This window comes from Lucilia cuprina, chromosome X (genome assembly GCF_022045245.1).
Source record: "Lucilia cuprina isolate Lc7/37 chromosome X, ASM2204524v1, whole genome shotgun sequence".
Classification (NCBI taxonomy): Eukaryota; Metazoa; Arthropoda; class Insecta; order Diptera; family Calliphoridae; genus Lucilia; species Lucilia cuprina.
Genome location: NC_060949.1, coordinates 12,398,817 through 12,418,956, shown reverse-complemented (window position 1 = coordinate 12,418,956; position 20,140 = coordinate 12,398,817). Strand labels below are relative to the sequence as shown.

Sequence of the window (20,140 nt, the reverse complement as noted above, 5' to 3'; positions counted from 1 at the left end):
ACTAAGATTTTTCAAAATAAAATTATAAAATTATTTCCTAATAACATCCCTAATACACACAACACTACTAAAGGCCACAATGCATGACACTTAAAAATCAGATACAATACACATTTGTTTTATATTGAGGTTTGTGGTATTTGTATTGGGGGTTATAACTTAGACTATTAAAAATATTCATTTATATCCTATTTCACTTAGTTGGAAAGGAAATATTTTATATGTGACGACATCTACAAAAAATCGCAGTTCAGATTTATTTACTGATTTAATAAAGCCACAGACTTCTATCTCATACTTTTGTGATTTCCGGGAATTAATATATCGAATCTTATAGCATGACTTAAAAATTTTATATTTTTAGAAAGTAGTAATTCCATAAAACCAGGAGCTTTTAGAAACACTGATAGTTATTCACATTTATGTTCTATATAATCTATATATTCCCAAACACAATTAATGTTTAATTCAATAACAAAATTAATTTCTCAAAATGTTTCTACTGCGTCAGAGAAAATAAATGGAAAATTTTAAAATAAATACATATCAATTTTGTTAAAAATAATTCAATATATTTTTATTTCCAGGTCATAGCGGTGTGAATCAATTGGGTGGAGTATTTGTTGGTGGCCGTCCTCTTCCAGATTCAACTAGACAAAAAATAGTGGAATTAGCACACTCTGGCGCCAGACCATGTGACATATCTCGTATTTTACAGGTTTCAAATGGATGTGTTAGTAAAATTTTGGGCAGGTCAGTAACAGTACAAAAAGTAGGTTTAAATTTTAAAGTACGAAAGTGGTTGTAAGTTTCGTACCGTTTTAAAATATTTGTTTAAAAAGTCTCACAAAATAAAATTTCTTGTTTATTAAATTTACCACCATGTATCAAGCTTTAATTTACTACTGATACATAGAAGATTATAACTTCAGATTTTTTCCACTTTAACGTAATAGGGTATTAAGTAGAGTATTCAAACTCACTATTTAGCAGTAAAAATACTATGCGTTTTCTACAAAATTTAATATTTTTGCAATAAATTTTCTTCTTTTCTTAATTTCTTAATCAATTTTCTATAATAAAGAAAATTTATTTGATGATTTTTGGAAAGAAATCATGGAAATAATTAAACGCTTTTTTTTACAACCAGTTTTTTGGGAATATTGTTGTGTTCTTAAGTATTTCTAATAAGTTTTCAGCAACAGTTATAGTTGATCTAGTGTTCAAAATCTTAAAAACAGTAATGTCTTTATATAGAAAATCAATAAAAAACTAAACAAAGAATTTAAGTGAAAGAAGTGAAAATAATATTTTTGTTTATAAGCCGTGCAAAAGTTATTTTCAAACATGAAAAAATCTATGCGTACACGAAACTGTGGACATTAGTATTAACTCTGTGTACTCAGTTTTTCATAATCAGCTATTATAATCCTGTAAAGGGACTTTAAAGTTTAAAAAACATCCAATTTCAAAAGATGGAATTCCAAATTTATATTAAAAAGTTGGTAATAATATTAATTTAAAATGAAGCTGAGTTCCTCTGCTTCGAAATAATATAATTTATTTCAAATCATCAAGATCATCAAGAAAGAATTGGAAATCTTTAAGAAAATGTGTCACAAAAAAGTGGTTAAAAGTTTTTGATTCGAAAATGAAACCTTTTTAAATTTAATTTCTTTTTCGTTTTATCTTTAAGTGAGACAGGTAAATAATATAGATAGAATGTACAGATTCCCAGCTTTCATTTGATGCGAATATTAGCATTACAAAAAAAAAATATAAATATTTAAAATATTCGTTTGTAGTCTTTTAAACTATGAAATCCTTTTATAAGGACATAAAAATCGGAGTACGCTATTCTATAAGTGGAATTTATTTTCACATGCTTATCAACTTTTCCATGTGTGAATGCTTTTTTCAAAATTGATACAGGGTATATATGAAGAAAATTATTGTTAAAAGCAATAATAACATCTAGTTTCCTTTTATTAGAATAACCGAATAATTTTTAATTATCCGATTATCAACCGGCTAACGTAAAACCTCAAATAATTATTTATCGAATAAACCGAATAAGACAAAAACCCGAATAATTGAATACCCTAGTATTAAGTAAATAATTATACTTGTTCTATTATAAGAAATATTATTTGATACAATTTTTATAAAGTGTGGATTTGTTTACATTTTTAAAGATATTATGAAACCGGCAGTATAAGACCCCGAGCAATAGGTGGTTCGAAACCTCGAGTCGCTACGGCAGAGGTTGTTGCGAAAATTTCTCACTACAAGAGGGAATGCCCAAGTATATTTGCATGGGAAATACGTGATAAATTGTTGCAAGATGGCGTTTGTACAAACGAAAACATTCCAAGTGTAAGTACTGTATTTATTTATGTTAAATAAGTAAGAATTTATAATCAGGCCTGTCCGACCATTTGATACCCTACGCTAAAATTTTAATTATTTATTTTTTATCTTAATTCAGACTAATTTAATAATTTGGGAGTTAATATGGCTCTATTCATATAAATTTTAGTAGAGGGATTAAAGTCTACATTAAAGTTATATATGCAATTCTATAATCATTTTTATCATCAAGTCATTTTCTGAATGAGACTTTGTAAATGATTCCCAATCATTATGATTAGGAAGTATTATTAATACTTATATAAGCTTTCCGATTTTGCGAGAGACGGACGGACATAGCTAAATCGATCCAGAAAGTGATTTGATCCGAATGATATATTTTAAGCTGGGTGTAGAAAGTGTTTTTGGCTGTTATATAAATAAACATTAGCACAAAAGCATAATGCCCTAGTGGTGTAGGGTATAAAAAATATATTGACTATTCTTAAATCTTTTGGTTTGAAGTAATAATCATTTGTGTGGTTTTGTGCTTCTATTTCGATAGTACCCCTCCCCCTTTTGCTGCTATTTCTTTTTTTAATATTTTTGTCAATGACAGTCCACCCCCAAAACGACCTTTAACAATAATTACTTTACACTTCAACAAATACTCCACAAGACCTTGAGACATGTCACATTTACTACTGTACGGTAATATTATTTTTTTAATTTCATTTTTTCTTATTTTTAAACTTTTGTGATTTCATGAAGGGAGAAAATGTAATGCATATCAAACGCATTTAAACATTTGGAAAAAAATAAAATGAACAAAATGTGAAAATTAGTACAAGTCGAGTTGTATATTGTTCTGCATAAATTATGGCAATACCAAATATATATATATACCTATTCATGTACAACAAGTAGAAAAGAAAAGGGCATGGCCGACCATATATTAAAAAATATTTATTTAGAAGTATAGGTCAAACATGAGCCGATCCTCATTAAATTTGGAAAAAGAATATATTTGTAAATAACAGTTAGAGTTTCATTGCCATACTAATGGTCATAATTAAATTTCGGACGTTGTCTTAATCGACTCGAAAAATGATTCTGATCGGTATACTTTAAGGTTGGTGTAGGTTCAATATGTATTCGTAAATCTTTACCAAGTTTTTTATATTTTTAGACAATGCTTTTCCGGCTAAAAAATCGATTTAGAGTTTCGTAATGTATTTATCTATACGTTAACATTTCTTTTATTTTACGGACAAATAAAGATCCAGAATATTTATGTGTTTATACTTTTATGGGTTTTGGGTCAAATATTTTGATATGTTACAAATGGAATTGGAAAAACTAGGTACTACTACCTTTTTTGGTTATAAATAGATTTCTCAAGACGTCTTTGAAACAAAAAACGGTAGGGTCGCAAATTAAATTGTAGATTTTTAGTCTATTTTTAAACATACATAATTGGACAACTAGCTACCATATTTTATAATGTTTAAATCAGTTTTGTGCTCCCACTGTGCTTAGCTTGTTAACGGTATAAATATGTTGATATTCTGTAAGGGAAAGTGTTTATTAAATATTTTTTATCACAACTTATATTAAGGGACATTTGAACTAGTTCATGCGTAAGATTTTTTTCTTTTCGTTCTTATTACTAAATAAAGAAAAAAAGAAAGGTTGTGTATTAAAAAATTATGAAGATGATGAAACATCCCTTATTCTTAGATTGCATTTGTCATTTTTGTACACAATATTTTTGGGAACGATATTTTATTTCTTTGATAATTTCGGCCGTCTATTAATACACATACTGTTATTGTTGTTGTTTACTTTTTTTGTTTCAAATTAAGCTTAAAAAATATTTGTCAATTGTGCGCCATAGTCAAGATTTTAATTTTTTTACCGATTTATTCCAGACAAAAAGTAGCAAGTTTAAATACACTAAGCAGATAGCGAAGCATACTGACGGTATTCACTGTACTGTTAACCAACCCCTTGCCGTTGTTTCAAGAATGAAATATATGTATGTATATAATGTGGTAAAATTAAAAAAAATAAATCAACTGGAAAAAGGAAGGGGATTAAAAGGGCTATAAAAAATTGTTATAACCGAAAACGTTGTTAATAGTTTTTAAATGTTTAAGAACTCTTTAAAAGTGATTTCTGTTGCGTATGTTTGTGGATATTAGGGCGTCATTTATACAAAAATATTTAAATCGAACAGAAACATTTCTCACATAGTTACAAATATGCAACCAATAAAAGAACACGGATTTTGATTATTATACAATTTTAATATGTACATATATTAATGGTATCCAAAAAATATTGCTTTTGCTCAGGTGGGTCTTATTTTGTTTATTAGGGTAAAAACTTACTAGTGTTTAATTTGATTCAAATCGGGTATCGATAGAATTGTAGAATGTGTAAATAATAGGACTTTTTGGATTCATCAAAAATTGTACCATTCAAATGAACTTTTAATAGTATTACGGCCAAATTTATATTCTATTATCTATACAACAAGGTATAAAACATTAATATCAAAGGACAAACAATAAAGTTATTGAAAATATGTACTTTTTTATTTCCTATAAATGTAGATTTATTCACCTAATCATAATATAGTTCGAGATTATCATTTTCATTTAGTATTTATATCGATAGTTTTTATATTTAAAAAATCATATAAGATCAAAAAAACATTTACAAACTATAGTGTTCACGTCTTTTTTGTCAAATATTTGAGGTTTGAACGTACCTTAAACGTTAGGGACACAATGCACTTCGACCTAATTGTGGATATTTTGTACAACCATGGAAATCACTGGATTAATCGGTGAGCAATAGAAGATATTACCGGGGCCTGCGTAGCACAAAATCTTCGCCTTTCAAGTCCCCAATCCTATATTTTTAGTGCACTGAATCTACTACTATGATTTAAATTCCTTTATTTTATATTTTTTAATTTTAGAATATAAAATTTATTGAAAAAAGTTTTTTATTAATTATTTGTGTGTGTTGTTTTAAGCGACTCATCTAGTTTATAGCATATCTATAAGTATTTTACTTTATCTAGAAATATTGTAGTTATCAGGAATGGCATAATTGGTACGATGGTACTTTTTTTGATACTATTTGCAGTGCAAAAGTACCGTGATACTCACGAGTCTTATTTGATACTTTCAGGGCTACAATCTCAATTTCCGATTATCGTTTGACCGGTAGTATACCTGTCTGATAAAATAATTTTAATACCCACCACCATCAAAAAAGATGGGGTTTGTAATAGGGTTCTATAGTTGAAACGAAAAGTCGACTTTTCGAATTTTTTCATTTTATGAAAAGTCGACATTTCGACTTTTTGCATTTTATGAAAAGTCGACTTTCGACTTTTTGCATTTAGTTAAAAGTCGATTTTTCTACTATTTTTGACTTTTTTCGACTATTTTCAACTTTTTCAGACCAGATTATTATTATTATTAATAAAAAATTTTGTTTATATTTTTTCTATTTGTTGCAATTTTTTGACTTCTTTCTATTTTCGACTTTTTCCGACTTTTTGACTTTTTTCGACTTTTATTTACAAAGTCGACTTTTCGACTTTTTTCATAGACGATAGTCGAGTTATCGACTTTTTTGGAACAAAATTGTCGACTTCGACTTTTTTCGACAAAAAGTCGATTGTTCGATTATTCGAAGGTCGATTTATAGAACCCTAGTTTGTAACACATCAAAATAATGGCCATAGACCCATAAAAGTATATAATTTCTGGATCCTTATTAAGTTCTAAGGCGATCTAGCCATGTCCGTCTGTCTGTTGAAATCACGATAGGGACCACACGGGAAGAACTAGACAGTTGAAATTTCGCATAAATATTCTCTTTTACTAACGTTTGCTTGGTATTTGCTTGGAAAATGGGCAATATCGGTTCATTTTTTCGAATAGCCCCCATACAAGTGGACCTCCAGAAAACAGCTTTAACGAGCGTAACCGCTTAAGCAGCACGAGTATAGCGATCAAATTCGACATAAGTTTCATATAAGCAAAAATCTTTCTACAAAATTTTTTTAGGATCGGTTCATAATTGATCTACCGCAATATAACCCCCCATATAAGGTCCACTTCGGAAAATCACTACAACACTCATTACTGGCTTAAAAATAAGAATATAGCAATGAAATTCGATACACAAGTTTCATGCGAGTCAAAATCTCTCTACTAAATTTTATATGGATCGATCCATCCCTGGTAGTTATGTTTTTGTGAATCAAATTAAAATTTGTGAATTGTGTCATGTATTGTAATATAATATTATTATGTGATATTATCTTTATTGGTATATAGATTTGTTTACTTTTTAGCAACTGTATATTTGAGTTCGACACATATTTTGATTATGATCACATTGGATCATAATATAGTATGTATAAAAAACAATAATGTAATAAATAAAAATATGATGATATATTAAAATTGTTCCAACCAGCGTTGGAAAATTTCGGAAAGTCGCGCAAAAAGGGAATTTGTCGGGAAAAGTCGCACAAAATTTGGATTTTGGCAACGCTGTTATTTGTAATGAATTTATTATACCCTTCACTACTATAGTTGAGAGGGTATCTTGCAATTGTCCTGATGTTTGCAACACCCTAAAATATGGTCATACACGTTAAGTATGTATACGAAATTAATCAGAATTACCTTTTGAGTCAATTAAGCTATGACCGTTCGTCTGTGTGTCCATGTAAAACTTCGTTTGAAATCTTTCCATTTTATAATTTGTATAAATTCCTTTTTTAGACAATTTTATTATTTGTAGATCTCATATAAATTCCTTTTGAGAAAATGTCTTGAAGGCCAATAATTCAATAATAAATATAAACACTAGTATCATCATGAAACTCTGTATAAATAACTTTAATGACAACGTCAATCTATCGTACAACATTTATAATGATCAGGGAAACCGAAAACATGCTCTAAAAAAAGTGTTTTAAGCGCTTTAAATATGCCGTAAAAAACTCAAAATATGCTCTTAAAATTTAAAAAATATGCTCTAAAAATAAAATGTTTCTAGGTTCAATATTATAGGAAATTCAAAAAGTACCTTTTGAAGAACGAAAAAGTACCAAAAAGTCCCCTTTTATAGATTCTCATTTACTCCGGGCTCTACATACTTAATTTCATGTTTCTAGCTTCAATATTATAGGAAATTCAAAAAGTACCTTTTGAAGAACGAAAAAGTACCAAAAAGTCCCCTTTTATAGATTCTCATTTACTCCGGGCTCTACATGCTTAATTTCATGTTTCTAGGTTCAATATTATACAAAAATCCAAAAAGTACCATTTGAAGAACGAAAAAGTACCAAAAGTCCCTTTTTATAGTTTCTCACTTAATCCATCCTCTACATACTTAATTTCATGTTTCTAGGTTCAATATTATAGGAAATTCAAAAAGTACCTTTTGAAGAACGAAAAAATACCAAAAAGTCCCCTTTTATAGATTCTCATAAAAAGTACCTTTTGTAGAACGAAACAGTACCAAAAATTCTTCTTTTATATATTCTCATTTACTCCGGGCTCTACATGCTTACCGGGGTTCCAAATAACACCTCATTAGCATATTTAGTGTTTCTAAATCTAAAAATTTTATCTAAACTGGATCATTGTGTTTGAATAAAATCAAATTTCCAGTTTTTGCCCCTTTTGGTACGAAATTAACGAAATAAAAATTCTATTCCAAAATGTTGCAGCATCGTAGTGGGAGCCCGTTATTATGTATTTATATGTATAAGTTAATAAACCAAAATCCATGTTTCATGAAAAAAGTACCAAAAATAGGTACAATTTTCACCCCTTAAACATCCGAATATCCAAAAAGTACTAAATTTATATTTTTATTTTTTCGTCAAGTTATGAAGGAGTCAAAAATATTGTTTGAATGTTCACAGGTTTAAAAGATACATGGGGTGCAAAAAAAGTACCAAAATACAGTTTTTACCCGTTTATTCCCTAAAGGGGCCGAAATTGAAAAAAATACCAGACACCTGTCCGCTTATTTTTTAAATGAACGACGATAAGCTTTAAACTATTTTTTATCTTTTCTAGTTAAGGAGATATGAGGTTACCGATTTTACCCGTTTTTACCCTTTTTTACCCCCTAAACATTCGAATTTCCAAAAATCCCGTCTTAGTGGATCTATTTGGTGGGAGACCAACCCCCTGTCCAAATTTCTGCTATTTAGCTTTAACCGTTTAGGCTGTGCGATGATGAATCAGTGAATCAGTCAGTGAGTCAGTCAGTCAGTAACGTTAGAATTTTATATATATAGATAATATTTTCCCTTGCTTGTCCAATATATCGGTGTTCAAGCAACTTTTAAGGCATGTGCTTTTTATGACATAAGATACCTTATACTTATGAATAGTATGTAAAAAATGTGAATTATTTTTTAGCTTTAATTCTAAAGCATTTTAAACATTTCTTGACAATTAAATGTATCATTATCAAGGAAACCAAAATATGCAAATGCATGTTTTTTGTGGTGCGTCGTATGGACTCATGGATAAGATATTTATACGTTTCAGACCAATTTAAGAATTTTGGCATCGATTTGTTAGAGCATATTTTTGCATATTTTACCCATAAGAGCATAATTTTGCATGATTTTACTTTTTTAGCATATTTAAGGCATATTTTTGAGTTTTTAGAGCATATTTTACTCTTTTTGTGCATATTTTGAAGTTTTCGCTTTTTTTCGTTTTTGTACATTTTCAAAACTTTATTTAAAAAAAATAAATTTAATTTTTTTATTTTTAATTTTTCAGCCTATTTTACAATTTTGAAAAAAAAAATCGTTTGTAGAACTTAAAAACTGCAAAAAATACATTACTCTCACGAAAACCAATGTGTTAGAACATATAGTGGCGTCGTGACCCGACCAATAGTAAAATTATGCATGCTCCCGTTATGTGAAAAGTCTGTAGATTAGTTTGTTCTTGTCCATACAATGTCGTGTCTATGTGTTCCAAAGCCAATTTTTTCGACCTTAATCTGCCTCTGTTTTTGTTTTTTTAAATATCTTTCCAGAATGGACCCAGCTCAAAATCCAGAATTGTCTGTTTCATCTACCATCCGCTGCGTTACTGCAAGATGTTTCGCAAATTGTCATTGGAGTACTGTTTTTCTCGGTCCCATCAGATTGGGAGCTGTATTTCGATGGGGGCTTGCCAGATCTGTTGCGATCTGCACCACACCCTGCTTCATCCCGTGAATGCAGGTCAGGGATCCCGGCAAAATCGTCGTCCTCAGCAGAAGCGAACCCAACCACGATCACAGGCAGCCGTGCGGGGAAATCGTCAGCACACCAACCCACCGCAGCAAAGAGCTCAACAACGGCTGAACAATAAATTAAAAATTCTAAAACTTATTTTTAGGGACATTGAATATTATATTTACGAATGATGCATCTAAATTCTGTCAAATTAAGTTTTTATATCTTAAATTTTCCTGTAGAAATGTATACTAAAGTCGGATTTGAAATATGTTTCGCAATTTTCGTTCTATAAAAAAATGTCGCCCAAATAATAAACAAAATAATTACGCCAATATTAGCGCTGTTCCAATATTCAGATATACAACTTGTAAAAAAATTGCGTTTTTATAGCAACAAAAGTGTCGCTCATTTGCATTTCAGGCGACGACAAGTATGTATCAATTATATACATACGTAGATACATACGTAGATACATACATACATACATACATACATACATACATACATACATACATACATACATACATACATACATACATACATACATACATACATACATACATACATACATACATACATACATATATACATACAAACAACATACATACATACATACATACATACATACATACATACATACATACATACATACATACATACATAATTGCAAAGTCTTACCATCAGTTCATCCAAAATGGGAAGATTTTTGTTATTAGTTAATCCTTTATTAAAAACAGATGCATGATTCCACATTGGATCTGGAGCTAGTATTATTTCATCAGAATTAAATTTTACATCGTGAATTTGAATGGATTTTATTGGTCCATCCATTTTATTCATTACTTCGAGATGACCTGAACCCGGCCGTAATTTTTGAATTTCAATGCTTTGTTCAAATGGAACATGTTCTGAATTAGAAGCTCTTGAGCTAGTCTCCATTCTTCCCACAACTGCATCAAAACCAGGTTGCAATCCATATACACCATTTGCAGCCTACAAATAAAATAATTGAAAGTGTAATGTTTATTATTGTGTGAGTTAATTTAGACAAATTAGCAAATTTAACAAAAAAAGTAAGACGACTGGTTATTATTTGTATCATGTTGCTCATTTTCTACAGGGCTGGTATAATAAAAAAAATCGTTTCGATAAAAAGGACTTTGAATGTTTAGTGACATTTTACTATTTATACCCTACACCACTTAAATGGGTAGTGTAAGGCAAGATTTTTATAAAAAAAAATTACTTTTATAGTTGTATACATTTTTGAATCTAAAAATATTGCAGGAACTTATAATTTCCTTTTTCTTGTTTTGTTATTCTTGAACAATACATAAACCAAGCTAAATGTGTATGAGTACGTTACTTGCTGATGTTTGCTTTAATTGTTGCGAGTCTTATTATTTTCCCTTAATTTGTATTAACATTTTTTCTTTGCTCTTATCAGCTTACGATTTTTTTATCAACACCTAATCTATATATATAAAATTCTAACGTCACTGACTGATTGACTGATTCATCATCGCACAGCCTAAACGGTTAAAGCTAAATAGCTGAAATTTGGACAGGGGGTTGGTCTCCCACCAAATAGATCCACTAAGACGGGATTTTTGGAAATTCGAATGTTTAGGGGGTAAAAAGGGTAAAAACGGGTAAAATCGGTAACCTCATATCTCCTGAAAATTGTACTTTTTTTTGAAACATTGATTTTGGTTCATGAAACATTGATTTTGGTTTATTAACTTATACATATAAATACATAATAATGGGCTCCCACTACGATGCTGCAACATTGTGGAATAGAATTTTTATTTCGTTAATGGGTAGAAAAAAAGGACCAAAAGGGGTAAAAACTGGAAATTTGATTTTATTCAAACACAATGATCCAGTTTAGATAAAATTTTTAGATTTAGAAACACTAAATATGCTAATGAGGTGTTATTTGGAACCCCGGTACTTTTTCATTCTCCATCTGGTTCCTTTTGAGTTTTCTTTGATATTGAAATCGAAACATGAAATTAATATTAAAGGGACTTTTCGGTACTTTTTCGTTCTACACAGGTATTTTTTTGAGTTTTCTTTAAAATTAAACCTAGAAGCATGAAATTAAGCATGTAGAGCCCGGAGTAAATGAGAATCTATAAAAGGGGCTTTTTGGTACTTTTTCGTACTTCGACTGGTACTTTTTGAGTTTTCTATTAAATTTAACCTAGAAATATGAAATTAAGCATGTAGAGCCCGAAGTAAATGAGAATCTATAAAAGGGGACTTTTTGGTACTTTTTCGTTCTACAAAAAGTACTTTTTGAGTTTTCTATAAAATTTAACTTAGAAAAAATAAATTCAGCACGTAGAGCCCGGAGTAAATGAGAATCTATAAAAGGGGACTTTTTGGATTTTTGTATAATTTTGAACCTAGAAACGTGAAAAGCCCGGAGTAAGTGACAACCCATAAACAGGGACCTTTTGGTACTTTTTCGTTCTTCAAAAGGTACCTTTTGAAATTTTCATAATATTGAAACATGAAATTATGTATGTAGAGCCCGGATTATGTGGGAACCTATAAAGGGGACTTTTTGGTACTTTTTCGTTCTTCAAAAAGTAATTTTTGAAATTTCTATAATATTGAACCTAGAAACATGAAATTAAGCATGTAGAACCCAGATTATGTGAGTGCCTATAAAAGGGGACTTTATGATACTTTTTCTTTCTTTAAAAAAGTACTTTTTGAATTTTCTGTAATATTGAACCTAGAAATATGTAATTATATATGTATAGCCCGGATTAAGTGAGAAACCATAAAGAGGGACTTTTTGGTACCTTTCTGTTCTTCGCCTGGTAGTTTTTGAAATTTCTATAATACTGAACCTAGAAACATGTAATTAAGTATGTAGAGCCCGGATTAAGTGACAACCTATAAAAGGGCACTTGTTGGTACTTTCGTTCTTCAAAAAGTACTTTTTGAAATTTCTATAATGTTGAATCTAGAAACATGAAATTAAACACGTAGAGCCTGGATTATGTGAGAACCTTTAAAAGAGGACTTTTTGGTACTTTTTCGTTCTTTAAAAGGTACTTTCTGAATTTTCTACAATACTGAACTAGAAACATGTAATTAAGTATGAATGGCCCGGATTAAGTGAGAACCCATAAAAGGGAACTTTTTCGTTCTACAAAAGGTACTTTTTGAAATTTCTATAATTTTGAATCCAGAAACATGAAATTAAGCATGTATGTCCCGGATTAAGTGAGAACCTATAGGGACTTTTTGGTACTTTTTCGTTCTTCAAAAGGTACTTTTTGAAATTTCTATAACATTGAACCTAGAAACGTGAAATTAAGCATATAAAGACCGTAGTAAATGATAACCTATAGAAGGGGACTTTTTAGTATTTTTCGTTCTTCAAAAGGTACTTTTTAAAATTTCTATAATATTGAACCTAGAAACGTGAAATTAAGCATATAGAGACCGTAGTAAATGAGAACCTATAGAAGGGGACTTTTTAGTATTTTTCGTTCTTCAAAAGGTACTTTTTAAAATTTCTATAATATTGAACCTAGAAACGTGAAATTAAGCATATAGAGACCGTAGTAAATGATAACCAATGAAAGGGGATTTTTGGGTACTTTTTCGCTCCTCAAAAAGTATTTCTTGAAATTTCTATAATATTGAACATAGAAACATGAAATTAAGTATGTAGAGCCAGGATTAAGTGGGAACCCATAAAGGGGGCTTTTTGGTACTTTTTCGTTCTTCAAAAGGCATTACAATTAGCGATCTAAAGAAACAAATATTATTAAGAATTAATACATTAAATAAAAACTAATTTAAATTTTAATATATATTTCATTTTCCTTTTTCTATATAAAACAGTTTTAAACCATTATTAAGTTAATAATCTTTTTTGGACATCTATATATAAAAGAGTAGCGTTACTGATTGACTGATACATCATTGCACAGCCCAAACGGCTGAACCTAGAATCATGAAATTTTGACAGTAAATGTGTTTTTGGTTATGTAGATCCACTAAGGAGCGATTTTTGGAAATTTGCACATTTACGGGTAAAAAGGGGAAAACGGGTAAAACAGGTTTTCCTAAATATCTATATATATATAAAATTCTAACGTTGCTGACTGACTGATTGACTGATTCATCATCGCACAGCCTAAACGGTTAAAGCTAAAGAGCTGAAATTTGGACAGGGGGTTGGTCTCCCACCAAATAGATCCACTAAGACGGGATTTTTGGAAATTCGAATGTTTAGGGGGTAAAAACGGATAAAATCGGTAACCTCATATCTCCTAAACTAGAAAAAATACAAAAGTAATTTAAAGCTTATCGTCGTTCATATAAAAAATATGCGGACAGGTGTCTGGTGTACTTTTTTCAATTTCGGCCCCTTTAGGGAATAAAAGGGTAAAAACTGTATTTTGGTACTTGTTTTGCACCCCATGTATCTTTTAAATATCATTTCAAACAAAACTAATATATTTGACTCCTTCATAACTTGACGAAAAAATAAAAATATAAATTTAGTACTTTTTGGTTATTCGGATGTTTAAGGGGTGAAAATTGTACCTATTTTTGGTACTTTTTTTCATAAAACATTGATTTTGGTTTATTAACTTATACATATAAATACGTAATAACTGGCTCCTACTACGATGTTGCAACATTTTGGAAAAGAATTTTTATTTCGTTAGTGGGTAGAAAAAAGTACCAAAAGGGGTAAAAACTGGAAATTTGATTCTATTCAAACACAATGATCCAATTTAGATAAAATTTTTAGATTTAGAAACACTAAATATGCTAATGAGGTGTTATTTGGAAACCCGGTACCAAGTGATATTTTTTGGTACTTTTTCATTCTCCATCTGGTAGTTTTTGAGTTTTCTTTGGTATTGAAATCGAAACATGAAATTAATAATAAAGAGACTTTTCGGTACTTTTTCGTTCCACACAGGTATTTTCTTGAGTTTTCTTTAAATTAAACCTAGAAGCATGAAATTAAGCATGTAGAGCCCGGAGTAAGTGAGAATCTATAAAAGGGGACTTTTTGGTACTTTTTCGTTCTTCAAAAGGTACTTTTTGGATTTTTATAATATTGAACCTAGAAACATGAAATTAAGCATGTAGAGCCCGGAGTAAATGAGAATATATAAAAGGAGACTTTTTGGTACTGTTTCGTTCTACAAAAGGTACTTTTTGAGTTCTATAAAATTTAACCTAGAAACATGAAATTAAGCATGTAGAGCCCGGAGTAAACTAAAATCTATAAAAGGGGACTTTTCGTTCATCAAAAGGTACTTTTTGAATTTTTTATAATATTGAACCTAGAAACATGAAATTAAGTATGTAGAGCCTGGATTAAGTGAGAACATATAAAAGGGGCTTTTAGATACCTTTTCGTTCCTCAAAAGGTACTTTTTGTGTTTTTTATAATATTGATCCAAGAAACATGAAATTAAGCATGTGGAACCCGGAGTTATTTAGAATCCATAAAAACAATCAGGGACTTGAGTGAATGAAAATTTAAACTGGAATATTTTCTGGTACTTTTTAAATTTTCTATAATATTGAACTTAGGAACATGAAATTAAATAAAATAGGTCCTTTGGTACTTTTTCGTACTTCACTGGTACTTTTAGATCTTTCTAAAATATTGAATATATAAACATAAAATTAAACACGCAGTATCCCAATTGAACGAAAATGGAAAAAGCATACTCTGGTACTTTTTTGTTCTTTTACTAATACTTTTCGAATTTTCTATAATATTGAACCTAAAAACATTAAATTGGACATGTAGCTTCCTGATTGTATAAAAATCTTTATGCGATTTTTTTGGTTTCTGGTTGAAAATTAAACATGCGTCATCCTGATTTAATGAAAATATATAAAAAGGCACTGTCTGGTACTAAAATCATAAAATCAAACTTAAAGAGTTCTCTAAAAGGGGAATTTTTGATATTGCAGATATATAACGATATTTATTTTATTCCATTACGATGAGGGTAGCGAGCACACTGGGTGTAGCTAGTGTTATAATAAAAGAGGCCAACAATTTTTCAATCAAGAGTATATGTATACTGTATAATTTTCTACGGATTAAGGTTAAATCTAAATTTGAATTTCCTAGTCATATCATGTTTGCGAGATATTGTATCCTAAATTTTGAAAAACAGACTTTTTGCCATATTTATAACTTACAATAGCAGGAAGGTACCTTTATTTAAAAATCTGTTACATCATCTAAAAGTTTAATCTATATATATTCTTTTGAAAATTTGACTAATCTAAAACTAGAGCAACCAAAAATTTACATAAATATATAGTATTTTGCAATATATTATACTTTAACGGTAAACTTATATATCACAATTCGTCGTATCGACTTTTTTCAACTTTGTTCTTGTTGTCATGTAAATACCCATCATAGGTTGTTTTAAAAATTGTCTCATATAGCAGCAATTTCTGGACCAATTTGTAAGATTTGTAACTCGGGGTTAGAGAGAGATCTTCAAAAACTGTAATATACTTCAAAAACTGTAATATACTTTCATGTTTATGAGTAAAGACTGGCAATTCCGTGGATACCTTTATATGGACGCTAGGTGGAAACTTGACCCGAATCGGAATCGTTATTGAATGAAATTAAAATAATAAAAAACTCATGCATTTATTTCTAAAAAGATATGTTTTAATATTGGACACTTTTTTTTAACATTGGCTAGCTTTTCGGGACGAACACTCCTCTGTGTGTCGTTCGTCCAAATTAATACACAATCCTATTTGCTACAAACGTTCATTGTCCGTATAAACTTTGTTGTCTTTAAATTATCTGTTTCTATGTGTCTGATGTAATTTCTGTAAGAACTACGCATGCACGAAATCTCTGGGCGGGTGTATGCAAAAGTAATACCTTATTGGGTACGAACGAGCATCAAATGTAAATGATAGTGAATAGAAACCTATGCATATACATATTTTAATTAACGCCCAGTGATATGTACAATTTATTTTTTATGTTTAATTTTTTTGGACGATGAACACTATTTCTTGCTAAATATGCATGCAATTTACACATATGCAAATACATTTGTATTTATTTCGGATACCCATAGATAAATACTCTTTAAGATAGCAATGTCTTTAGTTTTACAGAAATCGTCCTTAGTTTTATAGAAATAACACATTAAAGATTAGTTATTTAACCAACTAGCAGTAATCTATTGTAGAAATAAAAATAAACTTAAACCATTGTTAGCTCTGTTCCAATAGTTCATTTTCCTATGACTTTTTTGAGAATTGAGCTCACGAATTCCGTACTGATCGATAATAACACTACCAACTAACATAAGCACATATTATTATAAATAGTCTTATACTTATAAAAATTAGTTCTTCTTGACGAACGATTTCACAATGATAACTCCCATAGTAATTTTACAACACATTTTAAAATAATCGAAATTAAATACATATGTAATAATTAAAAAACGTATTTGTTAAGTTAATCAATTATGCAATTTTTCCGAAATATTCATTATTTTTTTATATACATTAATGAGCTATAGAGCAAATTATTGCAAGTTCGTCAATTTCTACCCATCGCCATTCAATCTATCTATGAATATTTTGAATTATCTAACAGTTTTCAAGATATACGAAATTTTGTATTTAAAAGCGTAAAACGCCTAAACGCGTTCTGTGTACCTTATGAAACTATTAGGCTAGAATTACTAATTTGGCATGAATGTCAAAGTTCTTCATGTAAAATTTTAAGATTCTAGCCTAATAGTTTCATAAGGTACACAACACGCGTTTAGGCGTTTTACGCTTTTCAAAGCTTTCTCGCTTTATATTTGATTTTTTTAACACAAATACTGTTTAAAAAACAACATTTTAAGTTTTTGTTTAAATTTTTAATATTTTTTTTTCATTGTTGGTGAAATTTATTTCATATTAATTCATTTTTATTTAACACAAAACAAAATACAACCTTGATCAGCTTCCGACGAGTTACAAACTAGTGTGTAGCTCGTTAAATGAAAATACACTATTTCAACTTTTTTGATAAAAGCCTATAACTCGTTGCAGCGTACAACGCGTGCTGTCCACCTTTATATAAACTATTTTTTATATTTTATTCATGTAATATTGACACTAAAGTGGCTCTGACAAAATTTGAGTACTTTGTTATAGTATCTCAAATATACGGATTTTTTATATTCTTAATATGATTGACTCCTCGTCAATTTGATATTTCAAAATAGAAAGTAGCCTTCTACTTATTCCAGACATACGAAATACTCTGCGAAACTTTAAAGAAAATCAGTTCAGCCGTTTAGTAGTCTACACTAGAGTGACCGCAAAAAGTCGATGTTGGATTCTTGTTCGCTTTAACTCTAAATGATTTCCCTATCTAGAAATTGAGATAGCCGAAATTTGAGCTCGATTAAAATACGTTAACACGTGCCGCTCTTCTTACTTTTAGTAAAACAGAGTTTAAACAAATGTTTTCTCCAAAAACGTGGCCTGGTCGCGGTAGGAGCATACTTCGTATATTTCCATATTATACGATTAGGTAACTATTTTACATATTATTGTTAAATAACCATAATGTGCATAGATTTGGTATTTCAAAAAGATGTAAACGTTATAAAAAATGTAAAAGTTATAAATCTATCTATATCTTACATAAAATATATCTATATTTACTCGAATATAACTGTTTATACTTTACACCACTATAGTGGGGAGGGTATTATGCGTTTGTGCTGAAGTTTGTAACACCCAAAAATATTGGTCCTTAAAGTATACCAATCGGCTAAGAATCACTTTCTGAATCGATTTAGCTATGTCCGTCCGTCTGTTTGTGTGTCCATGTAAACTTTGTGCGTACGCTACAGGTCGCAATTTTTAAGATAATTTGATGAATATACTCTTTTTTTGGTTCAAGGACGAACGCTATTGAAAATGGTTGAAATCGGTCCATTATTTCTCCCAGCCCCCATACAACCGTACCCCCCGAATCGGGCTTTTAGGCTTACAATTACGTTAAATGTTTTATAATGACAACAAAAATCAGAAAACATTAGTTTCATGAAACAATAAATGATAATACTAATTTTCATAGTGATCGGGCCTCATTTGACCCTAGCCCCCATACAAATGACTTGAAGGTCAAAATTAACTTATAATTACTAATAAAACGATCAAAATCTACATAAATGACTTTTAAGTAGACGTAAATTCATTTACCAAAATTTATTTATAATTTATAAGGATAGGCCCATTTTTACCCCTTCTTCCCTATGAGCCCTCTTGAAGAAAATCTCTTTTTTGTCAACAATAAGTTAAAAATTTCACAATAAAACAAATTAAATGCTTTATATAAATAATCCAATTTTTAACATACTGACTGGTGTAGAGTATTTGAATCATCATTATGGTCAATAGATTAGGAAATAAAACGGTGAAAAAAATAGTTCAATACCTTTTATAGTTAATCTGTACCTGCTATTTGAATTCTGCGAATTTCTCGAAAAACTATTTTTTTGTAATATTTTATAAAATATGTCCTAATTCTTTACTGTTATACATTTTAAACAAAATATTTACAGAATATTTTTTCTCGGATAATAAAAAATATGTCTCTGAGTTTATATATAAATTAGAAAATACTAAGGAGTAAAATTTAGAGGTCAAAAGTCAAATTTTGCAATATTTAGAAATTCTCTATTTCATTTTCACAGGACTTCAAATTTTTAAGTATATAAGTTAGTTAGTGAAAGGAGGATATATATAAATAAAATCCAAAGAAATACACATAGGCCTCTATCGGGCCTGTTATGCGCTCCTTAACCAGTGTCTTAGGTGGGAATCGAACCCACCGCCACCGGTCTACCAGTCTAGAACACTAACCACTAACCTACCGGATTATATTAAGTTTGTAAAACTGTATATTAAATATAAATTTGAAGTTTTTTTGTACTGAAACTTTTTTAAGTTTTTATTTTATTTTTGTTAATATTTTTAAGTCAAATTAGTTGTTTTCTATAATAATCCCTAAACTCTACTTCTTTTTCGCTTTTTTAGAAGTTTTGTTCATAATCTTTTTCCTGTGTTAATTTTTTGTTCAATTTCGTTGTAAGGTGTAGTCGTTGAAACCATCACTCAATAAAAAAATAACACCATCAATTTCAAACATCTTCAATTCAATTTACCAATTATTTTTGAAGATGAACCTCGAACCTCTGCACAGAAGGAATTGTATAAATTGAAATTATAAATAGCCACTTGAATAGAAAATCACATACATAAGTAGGCTATAAAAGATGCGTTACATAAATACCTAATGATGATTGATTGATGATAAATATGGAATGAAAATTATTGTTTTGAAAAGGTCATCTGTTCGACCGCCGGCATTTTTAAACTGCTTTAATTATGCCCTTAACCACTATAGTAGGGATTTGCTGATGTTTATAA

The 20,140-nt window shown here is 29.7% G+C and overlaps 1 protein-coding gene across 4 annotated transcripts in view; it reads left to right on the top strand.

The window, feature by feature from the left end:
• LOC111684782 (paired box protein Pax-6) overlaps positions 1 to 20,140 on the top strand; it is an 82,838-nt gene that overhangs the window by 36,188 nt on the left and 26,510 nt on the right. For all 4 annotated transcript variants that reach the window (XM_046956171.1, XM_046956163.1, XM_046956157.1 and 1 more), the window contains 2 exons: positions 588 to 753; positions 2,196 to 2,376. In XM_046956171.1, coding sequence (XP_046812127.1) covers positions 588 to 753; positions 2,196 to 2,376 — 347 coding nt within the window. The remainder of the gene's footprint in view (positions 1 to 587; positions 754 to 2,195; positions 2,377 to 20,140) is intronic.